This window comes from Melanotaenia boesemani, chromosome 7 (genome assembly GCF_017639745.1).
Source record: "Melanotaenia boesemani isolate fMelBoe1 chromosome 7, fMelBoe1.pri, whole genome shotgun sequence".
In the NCBI taxonomy this organism is placed as follows: Eukaryota; Metazoa; Chordata; class Actinopteri; order Atheriniformes; family Melanotaeniidae; genus Melanotaenia; species Melanotaenia boesemani.
The window spans coordinates 33,142,587-33,161,707 of NC_055688.1; the positions used below are offsets into that span (position 1 = coordinate 33,142,587).

A 19,121-nucleotide genomic window follows, 5' to 3' on the forward strand; every position below is an offset into this window, starting at 1 on the left:
TGAGTTTCACAGATATTACAGACCTTTTAGTGAAGAGGTTTACAACCGCCTACTTTCGACCATATGTATGTTGGGAATGTCACATTTGCTTTCGTTTTAGACACAACTGCATTGAAGCCTCCTTGCTTGGATGCTAAATAAAAAGATCTGCATTAGTTCAAGGAATGGAGCAGCAAAAAAAAAAAAAACAAACAAAAAGAAAAAAACACCTCCCTCAGCTGTTGTACAGTGTTCAAAAGCCTATCTAACAAATAAGAGAAGACTTCAAGTCTGTGAATGTAGACATAAAGTAACTTATCAACAGCACTTTTTGCATGTACCATGCGCTACAAGTCTAAGTATCTTGCAAACATAAAAAGAAGATAGAAAACAGAATTTAAAAGGAAAAAACAAAACAATGAATCCACAGTATTTTACCCTGTCCATTCAAACCAAAACCAGCCCCAGGCCTTTCCTCATGCAACACATCACCAGGAGAAGAATCAGCCGTGACGTAAACCAGTACAACCTGTCAGTCAGCTGTCAGTGATGGTGGCGGTTGTTGTCGTTTGCCTCCTAGTAGTTGAACTGATGAGCACCCTGCGTCTACAGAGTGAAGAGGGGGACACTGCAAAACCTTGGCATAGAATACATCATACTTTACATTATATCTATGACACAAAACGTAAATAGCTTTATATATTCTCCTATGTTTAAATATATTTGTAGACTGTACACAAATCTTTAGAAAATGAGACGGCAAATGCATTTACCTGATATTTGAACAGCGATGGTAAAGAGGCTGATGAGACATAGACCCTGTGATGCAGCCAATGAGATATAGAGATATAGAAAGTGCATTCTTTGTAGTGAGCGACTCCTTTGAAAAGAACTCTCTAGCTCTCGCATTCGCTGTTTAAGGAAAACATAACAACGAAACAAATAATAATAATAAAAAAAAGAATTGTTTTGCACCCACACAAATACAAACTGTCCTTCCTCCGCTACCTCTAGAAGCATATCACAGTGGTAGTGGAACGCAAACATTTACATCAGTATACACAGCAGTATACACATATACACAAGTCTTTGAGGACCAGAGAGGGAGAGAAAGCAGAAAAATGAATAAATAAAAAAAGATTAAGAAAAGGAGGAAGAGGGGATGTGAGGGAGCGAACAGAAATTGTAAGGTTGCTCTCAAACAGAGGAACCTCCTTCTGCAGGTGAAACCGGCGAGATTTCTGAACACTTCACAGTTTCAAAAGCATGCCTTTGCGGCTGACACAGTCACTTCTCCGTGCTCGTGATTTTTTTGTGGGCTTCCCAGAGAAACAGCTAAAAGCACTGACGGCTGCCTCTCACAGTCTTACACCAAAGTAACTTGCCCTTACATTTCCCCACACTGTCCTGTGAGATCAGCCTGGATTAACAGTGAGGTCCCTGTAAATCAGTAAGATATGCAATGAGAGAAAGAAAACAATAAAAAAAAATGAGAGAAAGGGGGAGAACTGTTGGCTCTGGGTGCAAAGTTCATCAGTACAAAAGTACAGTGCTGTGGTGAAAAGGATTCTCCTCTGTATTGCTGCTACATAGCTCCCCCTGCCTCTAAAAACAACAAAAAATAGCAGAAATGAGAGAATAAAAAGAAAAGAATGTGTTAAAATAAGTAAATTTTTTCCTCTTTTGCTCAACAAGCGTGTGGACTTTATGCTGAGTTCCATAGACAAAGGAAGATTAATGCTTTCTGTTCAGGCATGCAACAGGCACCCAGTGGGTCCTCGGGATTATCAAAAGTTCATACACGCAGGTCTCAGACTGTTCCCCCTATGATATTTACACATCTTACAATGTGTGGGTGTGTGTGTTTGTGTGTGAGTGTGTGCTCAGAGTCGTGATGAGGAGAGAGGGATTAGTTCATGTAAAGCTCTGTGTGTGCGTGGTGGGGGGTGCGTGTGTGTGTGTGTCAGTTCAGTCTTTGCTTCCCGTCCTTTTCTCACACGTGTGTCTCAATGAAGGAGTGTGTGTGGGTCATGAGAGGTGCGGCCAGCGGGGAGAGGTCGTCCTGGCCGTTGGTGCCGGGGCTGAGCTGGCAGATGTCCGAGTAGAGCTCACTGTGCCACTGCTTCCACTCTCTAAAGGTCTGGGAGCACAAGCCGGGGTCCTCCAGGAGGGCACAGATTACCGCCAGCTCCGACTCTTTGGCCTGCGGGAGCCAACAGATATCAGGGAGATACGACATGAAATCCTCTCGTGTCAGATTTTTGAGCAAAAACAAACAAACAAACAATGTAATGCAGTTGATTCAGCGGTGGTACCTTCAGGGTGCTGCGGAGGGCTCGGACGCGGTGCAGCCGGTCGTTGAGCAGGGGGTCTCTGGCTCTCTGCGTGAAGCATCGTCGAAGTTCCTGCCTGCTGCAGGGTCTGGGGTCTCCAAGAGCCGTTACGTTGGCTTGCTCCAAGGCCCGATAAAGCTGCTCTAGCCCGTCCAAAGCTTCAGGTTCACGGCCCTCTGACACTCGTCGTTCCCTCCCCTCTGAGACCCTTCTCTCTCTGCTGTCGACTCTCAACTCCCGCAGGTCTGCAACGGCCAGAGATGTTAGCTTTTAATCCGTCAGTAGCTATCAAAAGCAACAAAAGAGACATTTTATTCCCAGTATTTATTTTTCCAACTTTCCATGTTGTTGGAATGAAACTGGGTACAGTGACACAAAAGTGAGGAGATTTTTTTATTTATGACATGCTTATAAAAGGTTAAGGGTATTCATCTGATGAAATTTACAGAAAATGTAAAAAGTTCATGCTACACTGATATTATATCATGAATTAAGGATATTTTGGGTAGAATGATGCAATGGTAATTCCTTAATCCCAAACAATTTATTAAAACAGAAGCCAAAAAAAGTGGTGGGCATACCACTGCATAACATGTCAACATCTCAATAACTTGTCGTGTGTTATGTGTTGTCTTGGTCTGCTGGTGTCAAAATGTGACCAGAATGATGAAAAAAGCTGTTTAAATATAAGTTGTCATTTAACCAGAATGTTTAGTGGTCAATTCATAGTTCAGACACTTCTACCACAATACGATTGATTCAGTTTGATTCGTGAGGCAGTGATCAATAAGAGATGATAACACCCTGATTTAACCCAATCACTTTCATTTATATCAAATCACAAAAAAGCAACTAAAATATGAAATGATTTTTTCTTGATTTCAATCAGACATTTAAATGAAAATCCGTTTAAGAAAAAAGACTCTGCTGATCACCAGTAGTTCTAGCTTTTGTTAATCTGTTGCTGGTTTTGGGGTTGTTGTTTATGTCTATCAGAGTTTGTCTTCCTACAAGTGCTTCCAATTTTTTCTGTTCAATGTTTTTTTTTTACGTAATAATCATATTGTCTCACAAACCCTCAGGTTGATAACCACGGACCTTAAAAGCAACAGTGGAAATTTAAATCAGTTCAGCAGCTATACATTATCCTTAATGTAATCTTTAATGTTATTTTTTAAATCCACTCCGACTGAAACAGCAGGAAAAATGACGGTTAATTCTCATATAAAGCTTCAACATCTTCTTTCCTTGTGATAGTTTCATAAATTAATTCCAACATTTATTTATATACTTTATTTTCTTCTGAGATGATTAAAATTGGAGCAGTGAGAACATTTTCCCTTGAAAAGGTTTCCTTCATAAATATATGATTATTTCTCACCTACAGAGCACACATGTAAATAATCTATTTAAAGTGCATGCCATGTTTAATTATTTAAAGGTTAAAAACTTTATTTTAGGGGTCTGCAGAAATGGATTTACAGGCTTTAATGATAAATGGGCTGTTTTTATATTACAAGACACATTCACACACACACACACACACACACACACACACACACACACACACACACACACACACACACACACACACACACACATATGCAGCACCTCTTAGTCTTGAAAGTTCTTTATCACACACGGATGAAGCATCAGAGGTAACATGGCTTTTCATACCTCTGAGATACAGCCACCCCTAACAATATCATTTTTTCATTGCTGCTACATCTCTTGTTTTTAATTTATTTATTTGTATTATTATTTTTTTTTACCTGTAAACACTTCATTTTAGCTGCTGTCTCCTTAAAATTGGAATAATCGTTTATTTTTGTTTTTGTTTTCTTTGCTGTTAAACTTGAACTTTTATTGAACTAAATTCTTTCACTGTCGATAATGCAATTTTAACCAAATCTAATCTTTCAAAGGTATCATTCAAAGTCATTTTCTTACCCTCCTCACCCTCGAGCATATCTGCAGGCAGCCCCTCTGCCTCCTCATCCTCACTCCTCTCCTCCATGTGAGCTGAAGTGTATAGTAGTTTTCCTGGCATCGGGTCCCTGTTCCTGGGTAGACTCTGGCTTCTCTGCTTGTGGGAACGTCGGTGTGTGTGGCTGTGTGTGTATGGCCCCCGTTCCAAGGGGAAGGGCCCGTCCCGCTCCCTGTCCCTCTCCGCTGCGTGGTGTCTCCGTACGGGCAGCGTGGCCTGTCGCCGTCTCTCTGGGGACATTCCCTGTCTGCCCAGCCCTCCGTAAAAGCCCATCTCTCCGGCCATGCTCCCCATCATGCCGCCGTAATCGCTCTCCCCCGGCGCTGTTTGGAGGAAGTGCAGCCCCGCGCTGGTCAGCGGGGTCTCAATGAGGTCCTGCCACGAGCGGCGCTCACGGTGGGAGGAGCGACAGCCGGATGAGTGGGTACTGGTGCTGCCTGTCCCTGTGCCCATGCCCATACCGTCTCCACGCTGGTCCTCAGCCGAGGAGTGGGAGTGTGTGGACTCGCTGGAGAAATGCCGGCCGTGTTTGGGCTCCGGGAAGGGGCTAGAAGAATTAACCTGGGGAGGGAGAGGGGAGGTGGAAGAGACCATCTGTGGAGGAATTGGGGAAGTGGAGGCACTTTTTGGTGGAGGGAGTGGGGATGGAGTGGAGCGCATGAGGCTCATGGAGCTCACAGAGCGGGGCAAATTGTCATAGCTGTGGAGGAGGTTAGTCTGGGTGGAGGAGGTTGAGGTCAGTATGGAAAGGAGCAAACAGGTAGATAAAGTTGTCAGGAGGGTGACATGTTGAGCACAGATACACGGGGAGAGTGGTACGTAAGGAAAAGGAGGAGTGCAAGGATGGAGAGAGAACAGGAGGAGGAAGAGCAAAGAGCAGAGAAAATATCAAAGGATGAAAGTAAAAAAGCAATGAAATGGCAGATATGGTTTGAATTTTAAAGTTGGCACCATGAGTGAGATGGACAGTACAAGAAAACAAAGCCACCATCACCAACCATTTCATGACTTCTATCAGGAGTAAGGTAGCGATGGTAGCTGGTTTAACTTATGATCAATTTCTTAGTTCTGCAGATTGCACTTGTTCAACAAAGTTCAGTGTAATTCTGAAGTCACTTTTAGATTAATCAGACATTTAAGTTGGAACTAGTCAAGTCTTTTAAGTTGACTTTCTATGAAACTGAGTCAGTGTGATTTAATCTTTTTTTGAAAGAGCTAAATAATCTGATTTAAGAGAGTTAGTTCAAACATCTAGGGGGTATAAAGAAAATCAGTTGAATTAATGGGTTTTGAGTCTAATGACCTATGTTTGTACAACTTGACAAGCTTAGTTTCAGCATTTGTAAAAACTGAAGTGTTTTAAAGCAACAGGTGACCACGCAAATTTCTCGAAAACTCAAATTATCCGAGCTTAGAGCACGGGGAGGATCCATCCCTGCATCAGACCTGTTACCACTGATTTGTAGTCCAGTTCTTGGACGTGTCGTGTGGCACCTCATCCTTTTCTATCGGTTTCCTGTCCTTCAGAATGAGTTCTTTACAGCCACCCTTTCCATTTCTGATGAGGCAACAGTAGATGGAGCAAATGAAGGTCCAGAGCCATCTATTAGGTCCTGTGTCAGATCTTTGGTGAATTTCTTTTCACCCTAAGAACCCTGCAGACAATCCCGAGCATTATTGCTTATATTGTTAACAATCTCTCAGAAACAGCTGGTTGTAACTGTGTTGTAAATTGTGATGGATAGTTTACCCTTTATGTGATCTACAGAAGTTTTCCAGGTGTTTATATCCCATCCGGGAGGTTTGCAATCCAACCACAAAATGTGGTGTTTATTCAGAGAATCTCAATGACAAATCCACGATGAGTGATCCATGATAACCATTATTATTTATCACATTTTCATAATAACAAAAAAGATCTCTACAACTACTGTGCTAACACTCTTTTATTTTGACCTGGAGATTATGATGAAAATACTTCTTCATGATTAAAAAGATAATGTCAGCATGTCAACTGCTTAAAAGGGTTGAGCTTATGCAATTTTACATTAATGAAAAACAGACGGACCAAAAATAGCAAAACATGACTGGTAGATTTAAGAGTTAAGGACATTCATTTTCAGATATTTGTTCATCTCTTATAGGTCGTTTTTAGGCCTGATACGTCTTCTTTTTTCCTTCATTTGTTGAGTTTCCTCAACGTTCTAAAACTTGCTTCTGAAAATGTTCAGGACTGGAAAATGAGTGAAAAAAAAACACAAAATTTCCAAAGAAAAATTTAGAAAAACCATCAGAAAGTCTGGAGAACTATAGCTGAAGAACTATTGTAAAGATTACAAGAAAGCCTGCTTGCTTGGAAGCAACACAAAGAAATGGCTCGAGACTTTTACACAGTGCTGTACACATCTGAACAACAGACCGAGTATGAGCAAAGATGAAGATGTCCATACGCGCGTGGATATTTTGACAAAAGCAGATTTCCTCTGTGCTTGCACCTTTTGTCCACATGCAAATCACAGTTTTTGGGTTCTGAAAACAAACTTTTAGGAAAATACCTTCCAATTTTCAGATAGTCTGGCTGTGCCGTTTGTGTGTGGACTAGATAACCTCAGATCATCCCAATAAGCCCTGTTAAGTCGTTTACTTACACAGTGACCCACTATAGTGAAGAATGAAGGTGTTATAATGTGTTATTAAAGACAATGCTGCAAACAACAACATTCTTTTTTTTCTGCATTTACCAGAAGCCTTTTTATGTCAGACTGGCTTCAGAGTTTGAGGCTAGAAACCCAGTTTTGGTTTAGTAGTCCTGACAGTTTCCATCGTTTGTGTCTTTTGTGTGTGTGTGTGTAGACTGATTTCTTTTTGTATATGCTTTCATGTGGATGAGACTTTTTTTAAATATAAACTCCATTTTGCAAAATACCCATGTTCGTGAGAACAAGGCTGAAGTGAGCACTGCTCATTGTCGCCACCTGGAGGTCAGGCTGAGTAAAAGTTCTGGCAGCAGAGCTCAGAAATGATTATCTTGGCTGCTTACAGAACCAGATAGTCTCCCACTGTCATGCTTTATTAATGTTGAGAGCTCTGCTCTATGCAGTCCTGAAAACTGTGAGGCTTTTAAGACTAAAATATTCCATGAAAATAAAATACTGCAGAGAAAATGTCAAATGCGCTTCAACGAGTGTGTTACGTGACACTTACTGATGGTGTGCGATGGTAGGTATCACATAGGGATGAGGGTCCCTCCTGCTTAAGTGTCATTGATCCATCAACTTCGTCTTGATCACTCTCGCTCCAGTAGTCTGGCATGAAGACAAATTTATGAATTCACAAATAGAAAGACGTAGCAAATCATCTCCAGTCGAGAAGCTCCATCTTACCTTCATCAGGGCGTGGCACCTTATCATCAGGTGTGTATCCAATAGCAGCAAGCCCCAGTCGGTTCATCCACCTGCAGAAAACAAGGAGAGTTTGAGCTGAATGATGAACAATGATGAGGTGGGACACATCAGAGGAGGATGCAACAAAGAAGAGTGGACTCAGAGGAACAAAAAATGGTTGTAATGGTTAAATGGCATAAGATAAAAAAAGCCTTGTTGTCTCTCAGCAGCTGATATCTAATTGTCTCCACCCTCCTGATGAGGACAAAGGAGCTTACAAATGATGGGAGAAAAGTAAGCAGGAAAAGAGGAATCACAATCTTTGTTCCCATTCTTTCTGAACAGTCAGCCTCAGCTGATGCTCTTTTTCTGCTCTGCAGTCACACGTCCTTCTGTCTGTCTCCTCTACAGGTCCCAGCATGTCCTCTGTTTCTCTACAGAAACCCAGTCACAAGGTCACAACTAAGAATAGAGGCCTCGTCCTTACATGGAGAGCAGAAAAGTCATTGCACAACTGTAGCAAATTCCTTCTATAGGAAGTGAATTTATTTAATAAAGATCTCAACGACCAAAACAAACCATTTATTGGTCTTATCAGTCACCTTTACCTTTACAAAGTAGCTATTTACTGGAGCTCAGCAGCCACGTGTGGCATACTGTTGGAGAAACAAAATCAAGTGCTGTGTAGGTGATCAGAAAGCATTTTAAATGTATTTTAAATTTTATACAGAACTCATGTGGAGAGGCCAAAACAGGAGAGCATAGATTTCTCTTAGAGATTCCACTCAGGCTGCATTGTTTTGGGGAATCGGTTGAACATCCAGCTAGAATGGCATTACAATAATCCAGCCTGAGCTTTTAGCAGTGGTTTGGGACAGGATGCTCCTGATTATGGTAATACAACACAGATAAAAGAAAGCATCTTTAGACACTGGACTATATGTATATTAAAAGAATGACTCTTAGTTCTTTACAGTAGTAATGGAAATTAAAATAATGCCACCCAAAGTAACTAAATGGATAAAAAGTAAATATCTGACATTTTTAAGTCCAAAAATAATTTTCTCAGTTTTTCCTAAATTCAGATCATTTCCGCTGTGCGGTACAGTTCAGGTTGGTACAGTTCAGAATGGTGGGCTTGGTCAGGCGAGAGTTTCCATAGCAAGTCGGACCCTCACCAGGTAGATGGGGTTTAGCCCAAAAGCCTAGCGTGGCGTCATACCCATGTAACAACAACAAACATGACACAACAACGATACAATATTGAGGAGTGTTTGTAGTTTCAGAGCCAACCAGACCTTTGTGTTTGCTGGGATCTTCTTCTAATTTTCTTTTTAACATTAAACAGTGAAGTGAAACAGCTAAACTCAATCCCTCGCTCTTCCTTTTTTGTGACACAAATAGCTCCGCCTTAACCATACAGTTTGTTTTTCATGGATCAACAACTGAAAGGGGCCCAGAAAAGGTGTGGTTCAGTCTGGTTGTATTTAATATTGAAAACACTAAAAAGAGCATTCCGTACCATACTAAACCGAACTGTACCGCTCAGTGGAAACGGGACATAAGAGAAGTCTAAAACTTCAGGAACTTATTAGATTCCCAAGGTCAGAATAATAAATAGTCAGCAAATAAAAGGACATGCATCCCATGTTTTCTGATGATACCTCTCAAATGAAGCATGCATGAGGAGAACAGAAAGGGTAACTCTGGTATAGGTGGCCGACATATTGTAGATTTAAATATCACTGTCAACAAAGTGGAATTGGCCACATAGGCAAACACAGCAATGAAAATGCAACAACCATCTTGGCCTGTCAATATTTGCAGTTTACTCTGTAGATTGACAGTTTAATTAATAAATTGTGTTATTTTTCTACAGTCTATGAAGAAAAAGTGATTTTCTTTGTGTTTTCTATGAGTACCCGCATTGTTTTAGTTCTCATTGCTGTGACTGCACTGTGTCCTTGTTAAGACTGGATCAGATATAAGTAAGAACTCAAAGGAACTGTTATTATTGGTTAGGGTTAGGAAAGGTTGTGCCTGGCAGCAGACCTGATCCAGTCTGGTTCCAAACAGAATGAAAAACTGTTTTCACTTAAAACTGATCAAATAAGCCAAGAGGTCCTGACCAAGTGTCAGTTTTCAATCAGACTGTGGACTGTCTACTGTTGGTTCAAAGCCAACACGATGTCACTCATTAGTCTGTGAGCTGCAGCTTTGAATTTCATGGTTTATAAATTTTTGGTTCGGTTAGATTTTTGTGTCAAGCCCTGTATTGTTTCCTCACTCTGTTCTTCAATCCCATAACAGCATTTACTGCTGTTTGGTCACGTAAGTTTCCAGTGCACAGGTTTCTTCCTTCATCATCAGTTTCTACAGCAATGAAATCTGCTCTACTGTTGCACATTGTCACTTATCCTTCTGCAGCATTAGGTGACACACCAGTAAACTGCAACAAGAAAACATCACCCCATTGAACTGGGTTATCAAAAATTGATTTTCTTGACTCCGACTGAGTGTGGCTTCTGTTATGTTGACATAGTTGGGAACTTTTCTGGCATTCTGACCTCAGGAAGAAGGATCAAAATTTTTATTTACTCCAAGTGATCCAAAAGCCACAAAAACAACACACCAGCATCCATCTTTTTGAACATGATAATTGGCATGACAATGTGCGCAACACTCACACACATGAACCACTTAACGCTGTGCAGAAATCAAATATAGCTGGTTAATTATTCTCCCCCAATTATCTCCCCATGTCATTGTGGAGAGGTGTGGGTAATTAGAGCTCATCAGATAGCACTCCTGAAAATATCACTACAGTCTCCCTCTCACATATGCACACACGTGACACACACACAAATTCACATGTTACAAGCCCTACATTTAACAAGAGGGCTGGGTTCATGCCTTATTCATACACAGTGTTGTGCTTGGTAGACTGTTGCCTTGTGTAAACTTGTTTTTACTTAACTAGAATATTCATGTGGGGACACGTGGCATCCCCTGGCCTCTGACTATTGTTCACGTCAACAAACCAACACAAACTTAAACACTTCACAAAAACACACAGCTGCCCTCACCTGTTCATTTCCTCAAGACAATCTGTGGCAAAGAAGAAGCTCTTGATTTTAGGATGACAGGCTTTGAAGGCACTGCAGTCGGGGAGAAGAAGACTGATTAGCGATTTTGTGTATGTGCAGGGAGGTTTGTGCACATTCACGTTGAGTGGGGTGAGAGCAAATGTGCTTGATTTGTAATTCTGGCGACGCATGAGGGACACTTACAATTTCCGTCTGCACTCTATGGCTCGGTCTATTCTGAACTCGGGGAGGCTGATGAAGCCCTCAGCCTTTTCATCCTGCAGGCGGAGACAGATGGAGAGTGGTGGTACATCATCAGCACAGAGAGCAAAGTGTCATGCATACTGATGTACCAATTTTATTCAAGATAGTAAAACCAAAGTAAAGTATAAAAAAACAAAACATGTTGTTTACATTGGGCAGAATGGAGTCCATGTACCATATAGTCTTTTCATGAGGTTTAAATGCTTCAATGAAATAGAGAACCTGGCTAATACCTATTAGAGCTGCAGCTGATAGTTAAGCAATTTAAGATAAAAGATTACTTGTCATTATTAAGATACATTATAAGCAAAAAAGCAAAACATTTGAGGTCTAACAACTGATTCATTCCTTTTTTATGCACAATGAAGTAGTTTAGTCATTTCTTTACCTTTTTCTTCTGGGATTTTGTTGAAAATTGTGTTAATTTTGTTTAAAAATGTATATTGAAATTGAAATTGTTTTATGGTACTTGTCTGTGAGTGGTACATGTATATATATATGTATATATATATATACACATATATATATATATGTATATATATATATATATATATATATATACACATATATATATATATGTAGAGAGAGAGAGAGAGAGAGAGAGAGAAAGAGAGATCTTTTTCTTAAGTAGCAGTTATAAATGTAATGTTGGTTTTGAATGAGATATAGAAAATAACTGTTAAAGGCTACATTAATTATTAAACCTCACTTATCAATTTAGTTATTATTAATTTATAAAATTTGTATCATATTGTGGACATTTTCAGGTCTTCATGTTCAAATATATTTGTTTTAAACTGGTCGATCAACTTGTGGTTTAATTTTCTAAACTATGGGAGGATGAAAAGTATTTATGAAGAAGTACATCAATAGAATAAATTATAGCTGTTTTTTTACAGTAATTAACAAGTAATCTGTTAATTATCATTTTGTTATTATATATTTCATTTACTGTTTAAATGTGTTTCGTTGGAGTTGTGACATCTGACTTTAGTTCTGACTCCAAAATTGTTGAAAAAAATAGAAATGATTAGATACACAAAGAGAACAAAGTGAAATGTCAGACTGAAATGAGAGAGGTCTTGTGATTCGGTCAACAGGAACTAGGAGAAAATTATAGCATGATGTGTGATATCTTACATTTTGGTTGGTATACCAATAGAGGCAAGATTCTTTGAGGATAAACCAGTACTTCCTCCATTTTTGGGTGAAGTAGCCTTTTGCATCTTTCTTCTTCCAAAGCCAGCCCTCACAGTCACCGTGGCCAAGGTCCTTACAAGAAATTCTCCTCCGACTGGCACTGGTGAGGGAGCCTGCAAAAGGTGAGATTAATTAACCACTTCAGTCCTGAAGGGTGGCATTTTAAATAAAATAAAACAGCACATTTCATCAGAGACAATAACAAGGTAAATAATTAATACAGTGAGTTAAATGGAGAAGAAAAGTACAAATAGATGCCAAATATATAAAACTTGTTATGTCTGAGCTGATGTTCCTTTATTTTATTTAAAGGCCTGTCATCCTCTCACAGTGACGCACCACAGTGAGCTCTAAGACACATTTTTCAGGGTTAATCATCAGGATAATGTGCAATTATGTTTGTCCATGTGTCCAACAACACATACTGCTCAGAAACATCAACAGAATGAAAAGTTTAGTCTCCCAGAAAGACCAAGAGAAACTCCTCCATGCATTCATCTCCAGTAAGCTGGATTACTGTAATGGTCTTTAACAGGACTTCCTAAAAAGAGCATTAAACATCTGCAGCTCATCCAAAATGCTGCTGCTAGAGTTTTAACCAGGACTAAGAAATCTGAACACATCACACCAGTTTTGAAATCTTTACACTGGTTTCCAGTCAGTCACAGAATAGATTTTAAAACCCTTCTGATTGTTTACAAATCCCAGAATGGTTTAGGCCCAGAATACATCTGTGATATGTTCAGAGAATATAAACCTAGCAGAGCTCTTAGATCCAAAGACTCTGGTCAACTAGTCCAAACCAGAGTCCAGACTAAACATGGAGAATCAGCATTTAGCTGTTATGCTGCAAACAAGTGAAACAAACTGCCAGTGGAGATTAAACTTTCACTAAATGTAGACACTTTTAAAATACAGGTTAAAAACATTTCTTTTCTCATGCGCTTATGCATGAAATCTGCACGGAAACTTTTTAACTTATCTTGCTTTTAATCATTTTAATGTAATTTAATATTTTATTGTGATTATGTGTTGATGCCTTTTACTATTTCTAAGTATCTGTAATGCCTTTGTTTTATGTAAAGCACTTTGAATTGTCCTGTACATGAAATGTGCTATACAAATAAACTGCCTTGCCCTTGCCTTGCCTTACTGTATGTGTAGGCTGTTGTTTTATGCATTTAACAGCAATAACGTGTGTAAGCTAACCCTAAACATTCACTGTTAACTGAAAAGTAAAGGGACTGTGAAAAATATTTCAGATGGGTCCCGACTCTCGATTCAGCGGTGTCTGGAGAGGCGGTGACCTAATCCCATCTTCCTCTTCATAAGTGAGCAACTTGTCATTGTATAATAGCAATGGGAATTCTGGCTGTTCTGAAAGATTCAGATCTTTTTGCTTCAGTTCCCAAAAGCCTCATTTAGTATCACTCAGAGCTTCTGTTTTAACCTAATTCAACAATTATGAATGGTTTGTTGGTAGACAATGTTTTATTCAGCCTTTATATAAAAACCTATTTATATGTTACTATCTAATATTTAAATCAAATCTTTAAATGAACTATTGAACTACAACAAAGAAATCAAATAAATAAAGGCCAAAGTCTTGACCTTATAACTGTTGAGATTAGTTAATTTCTCCATTTTTTCCCAAAACACTTATAATTTAAATCCAGCTCTTCACCTCGCTCTGTCGGTCTGTGTACCTGGCCTGTACCACTACACTCACTGTCTTTTGACCCCCTCCTTTCTTTCACATAATAGTATAATCCCAGTCTTTCTTCACATGTGACTGGCCACATGATGTCCCAATCAAAATAAAGCAAACTCCTCATTCACTACAAAGATCTGACTCTTAGAGCTGCCTTGTTTGTGAACAACACATCACCATCAACAGTGTGCTATATTTTTTTATGTCACAGTTAAAGGATGTCATCATGCAGTCCAACTTATCACGTACTGAGAACTTAAATGGACACTGAATGTATTTGTCAGATGTAGGCTATATTAAAAAAAAAAAGGAAAAATGAGAATGCTACAATTTTTTAGCCTTTATATTAGCTATTACATTTTCTCCAGTGAGATTGTGTTGACAGATGCTGACAAATTCAGTTTTGAATCTTATTAAGATTAGGTACTGTAAGGATCCTACAAATGAAAAAGAGGAAGCGGACCGCTTACCTTTACTTCTCTTTTTGGTTTTCGTTCTTAGAGAGGTGTAATGGAAAGACTAGGGTTAAAGAAAAGGGGGAAAAAATTAGCTAAGTCCATTATGAGACAGATATATGCTTGAGCAAAGCTAGGGGGCTAAAGAATTTTGCAAACAGAGAAGAAACTTGTTTTTCTTCATGTTTAGCTAGTTTTTTTTATATATAGGCCTATATATATATATATATATATATATATCAACACACAAACAGCCAAGAAAATTACAGGTCACAATGTTAAAACCATATAAGGCAGAAAATACAACCTGTGAAAGAATAATTTGAAAACGCTGCAGTATATGTTAGGTCTGAAAGTGGCGAAATGTAAATAATTCAGACATAATTTGTCAAGTATACTGACGACAAGCAGAAAGTGTAAAGTTTCTGACACTAAACACATCTGTTCATAGAGTTGTATTCACTGTAGTAAGACTGTACTTTTTCTGCGAGTTTTTGCTAAGCATGACTTTTTAAAAAGGAACACCTGTTCATTGACATTCACACAAAATGGTTTAAATTATCAGTAAAATATTGTGTAATGTAGCTTAATAGTGCAAAGTTAGCTAAGTTAAATCCATCCATCCATCCATTTTCTGCCGCTTATCCGGAGTCGGGTCATGCCTAAGCAGGAAAACCCAGACTTCCCTCCGACCCGCCTGTCGATCTCCCACTCCATCCTTCCCTCACTCGTGAACAAGACCCCGAGATACGTGAACTCCTCTACTTGGGGCAGGACCCTATTGCAGACCCGGAGAGAGCACTCCACTCCGGCTGAGGACCATGGTCTAGGACTTGGAGGTGCTGATTCTCATTCACACTCGGCTGCGAATCGCTCCAGTGAGAGCTGAAGATCATGGCTCGATGAAGCCAACAGAACCACATCATCCACAAAGAGCAGAGACCCAATCCTGAGGCCACCAAACTGGATCCCCTCAACACCTTGGCTGTGCCTAGAAATTTTGTCCATAAAAATTATGAACAGAATCAGTGACAAAGGGCAGTCTTGGTAGAGTCCAACCCGTACTGGAAACGATTCTGATTTACTTCAATGCGGACCAAGCTCTGACACCGGTCGTACAGGGACCGGACAGCTCGTACAAGCGGGTCCAGCACTCCATACTTCCGGAGTAGCCCCCACAGGAGTCCCCAGGGGACAAAATCAAATGCCTTCTCCAAGTCCACAAAGCACATGTAGGTTGGTTGAGCAAACTCCCATGCCCCCTCAAAAACCCTAAAGAGTGTTGACGGAGCACTGCTTTCCCCTCCTGAGCCACCGGATGGTGGACCAGAATCTCCTCAAAGCCGTCCTGAAGTCATTCTCCATGGCCTCTCCAAACTCCCTCCATGCCCGGGTTTTTGCCTCAGCGACCGCCGATACCCATCAGCTGCCTCTGGAGTCCCACTGGCCAAAAAAGCCCTATAGGACTCCTTCTTCAGCTTGACAGCATCCCTTGCTGCTGGTGTCCACCAACGAGTTTGGGGGTTACCACCAGGACAGGCACCGACGACCTTATGGCCACAGCTGCAGCTGGCCGCCTCAACAAAAGAGGCACAGAACACAGCCCACTCGGACTCATTGTCCCCTGCCTCACCTGGGACATGGTTGAAGCTCTGCCGGAGATAGGAGTTGAAATGCTTTCTGACAGGGGACTCCGCCAGACATTCCCAGCAGACCCTCACAACATGCTTGGGACTGCCAGGCCTGACCGGCATCCTCACCCACCATCTGAGCCAACTCACCACCAGGTGGTAATCAGTTGATAGCTCGCCCCTCTCTTCACCTGAGTATCCAGACCATGCGGCCGCAAGTCTGACGATATGACTACAAAGTTGATCATCGAACTGCAGCATAGAGTGTCCTGGTGCCAAGTGCAATGTGGGCACTCTTATGCCTGAACAAGGTGTTTGTTATGGACAGTCCATTAAGAGCACTATCTCTTAGTCCAACTATATCTAGCTGGAACCGCTCAACTTTGAGCACCAGCTTAGGCTCCTTCCCCGCCAGAGAGGTGACATTCCAAGTCCCTAGAGCTATCTTTTGCAGCTGAGGATCAGACCACCAGGGTCCCCGCCTCTGGCAGCCGTCCAGCTCACACTGCACCCGATCCCTATGGTCCCTCCTGCAGGTGGTGAGCCCATGGGAGGGGAGGCGCATGTCACCCTTTCGGGCTGAGCCCGACCGGGCCCATGGGCAAAGGCCTGGCCACCAAGAGCTCGCCTCCGTGCCCCACCTCCTGGCCTGGCTCCAGAGGGGTGCCCCGGTGACCCACGTCCGGGGAAAGGAAACCCCGGTCCTTGCTTTGTCATCATCATAGGGGTGATTTGAGCCGCACTCCGTCTGGTCCATCCCCTAGACACCTGTTTGCCATGGGTGACCCTATCGGGGGCATAAAGCTCCGGACAACATAGCTGCTACGATCATCTGACACACAAACTCCTCCACCACGATAAGGTGGTGGCTCAGGGGAGGAGCTAAGTTAACTCATAACTAGCATGTCTGCTATCAGAGTATTGCTGTAAGGCCATAGTCCATCATTTTTTGTATTAAAAATTGCCTTTTATGGCTAATAGGGAATGGCTTATTTTTCTTCTTCTTCTTCTTCTGTTTTCAGAGAGCTCATTTTAAAATCTGAAGCAGAGATGTAGAAAATTCTAGAGGGTTAACAAACTTTTAAGCTCCACAGAAGCTAACATGCCCACCAGTTATTTGTTTAGGTCTGTTTACACTAAACCCAGCGGAGTCATTGTGCACTACCACTCATAGTACTTCAGGGAAAAGGTTAGGGCTAACACAGTGTCTGTGTCACAATAGCCTAAATATAGAAACCAAATTTTCAAATTTGACTGTTTTATTTAATTTAATTGTCTTAGTTTTGAATGGATTTGATCTCAGAAACCTCTGCTGTTCCTGCCTGTCTGCATGTTCAGCTATTATTTAAACACAATCTCCATGTAACCGAGGATGTGGTTGCTAGGAGATTGTTGATGTAAGTGAAGCCTGTGTGGCTTCATTAAATGGAGACAGAATCTAAATGTTGTTGAGAGGAAGAATTATTTAACACTATCAGATAAATAAATAGATTCTAGATAGATTTATGCATGACACTTTCACAAAATAGTCACAGTACTGTTTTCACCTACCTTTCTCATTGAGGCAGCTCCTGAGCTACCTGAGCCAGAGTACCTACAAAAATGATGGAGAGGATATACTGTAACACACTCATGGCTTTTAACAATTCATTTCTACAGTCATGAGCATGCAGTCAAACTGACATCAAACACAAGCTTACCTGTCAGTTGTGTCTGTTCGCAGTGTGTCTGCACCTCGCTGAGAGACATGGAAAGAAAAGCACTTCATTAGATAACTTCAATAAAAACTCTATACCTCCTTCAAATGCTTTATGTATACTGTAGATCAATAAAAAGTACTGACAATCAAGTAAACTGGCATGAGGGGTGAAATCGTTCAATATCGTTATACACCACCATGAATAGACAATTATGAACAAAGACTGAGATTTACAACTTCACAAAACACAAATTTTGCCCAAATTCGGGTTTTGGTGTTATTTTAGATTCTGGAGGAACTGTAGTATTGTACATATTGTAGTGTAAACATTTGTAAATTGACTAACAACAAAATGGCAGAATATTTGAAAATACCGTCAGAAAAATGAACTTCTAAATGTTGTTCTACATCAACAATACCATGTTTTTTAAACATAATGCAGCAATCATACAGCATAATCTCGCCATACCTGACATAGCTGACTTCAAGTTCTTTCACAACAATCATTATAATAAACATAGTGAATATAAAAGTTTCAGACAAATTTTTATTAGAAAAACTGAAACATTACCAGAGCAAGTGAACAACTATTGGACTGCATTGCAAGAGTGGTGATGCTAGTTAGAGGTCTAGAACGTCTTTGTGCACAACAGCATCAATGTTGATGCTAAATGGGTAACTTGTACAGCTGCTGAATTATTAGTGGCCCCTCTTATGTCAACTAAACAACTTTAAACCTCTGTCCGCATGTAACAGAAAAGCATGGCTCAGTTGTAGAAGAGCCTGGGTGATAAATTTGCCAACCTGCTATCCAGATGTGAAACCACTAACAATATTTGGTGCATTCTGAAACATATAATACAATAAAACAAGCCCCTAAAATGTTTAACGGATCAAATCTATAATCAGTTAGAGATGAGAAAACTTTAATCACATTGATCTTCTCAGTTCACTACAGTGTTGTTAAAAGAGAAGGTGACGAACCTTTCCTAAATTCTTCACCATGCTTCATCAAACTCCAAAGTTTTTTTGAAAAAAAAAATCATTAAATTATCTACAGTTTTACATTTATTACAACTATATTTATATCATATTCATTTTAATAAAGGGTTTCTCATTGTATTGTTTTTATTTACACTTTATAAAACATTCAGTACTGTAACAACCTAAAAAAAAACAGCTCAATTACTTGCAGACTGTTTGTAGCTGATTACAGCCTTGATTTCCTGATGACTATAATTTACATAGGCATGGTGGTAACAGGACTGTTCACCACCACCACAAATTTAATCAGTTGTGAACCTCTAAAATCATCCTCTCTACAATCCACTGAATTTGTGTGTGCTGTTTCTTTTTTCTTAAATCATTTTCACTTTGGATTTATATTTACTCC

At 40.3% G+C, this 19,121-nt stretch overlaps 1 protein-coding gene across 4 annotated transcripts in view; it reads right to left on the reverse strand.

The window, feature by feature from the left end:
• Positions 1-1,953: 1,953 nt before the first annotated feature.
• The window catches only part of si:ch211-26b3.4 (connector enhancer of kinase suppressor of ras 2), an 80,671-nt gene continuing 63,503 nt past the window's right edge, over positions 1,954-19,121 (reverse strand). For 2 of the 4 annotated variants that reach the window (XM_041989870.1, XM_041989872.1), the window contains 11 exons: positions 17,730-17,767; positions 17,581-17,623; positions 14,414-14,462; positions 12,173-12,345; positions 10,973-11,046; positions 10,769-10,840; positions 7,683-7,753; positions 7,504-7,604; positions 4,263-5,016; positions 2,295-2,557; positions 1,954-2,182 (listed from right to left, as the gene is read on the reverse strand). In XM_041989870.1, coding sequence (XP_041845804.1) covers positions 1,973-2,182; positions 2,295-2,557; positions 4,263-5,016; positions 7,504-7,604; positions 7,683-7,753; positions 10,769-10,840; positions 10,973-11,046; positions 12,173-12,345; positions 14,414-14,462; positions 17,581-17,623; positions 17,730-17,767 — 1,848 coding nt within the window. In that variant the 3' untranslated portion in view covers positions 1,954-1,972. The remainder of the gene's footprint in view (positions 2,183-2,294; positions 2,558-4,262; positions 5,017-7,503; positions 7,605-7,682; positions 7,754-10,768; positions 10,841-10,972; positions 11,047-12,172; positions 12,346-14,413; positions 14,463-17,580; positions 17,624-17,729; positions 17,768-19,121) is intronic. The other 2 variants (XM_041989873.1, XM_041989871.1) reach the window with 2 other exon arrangements.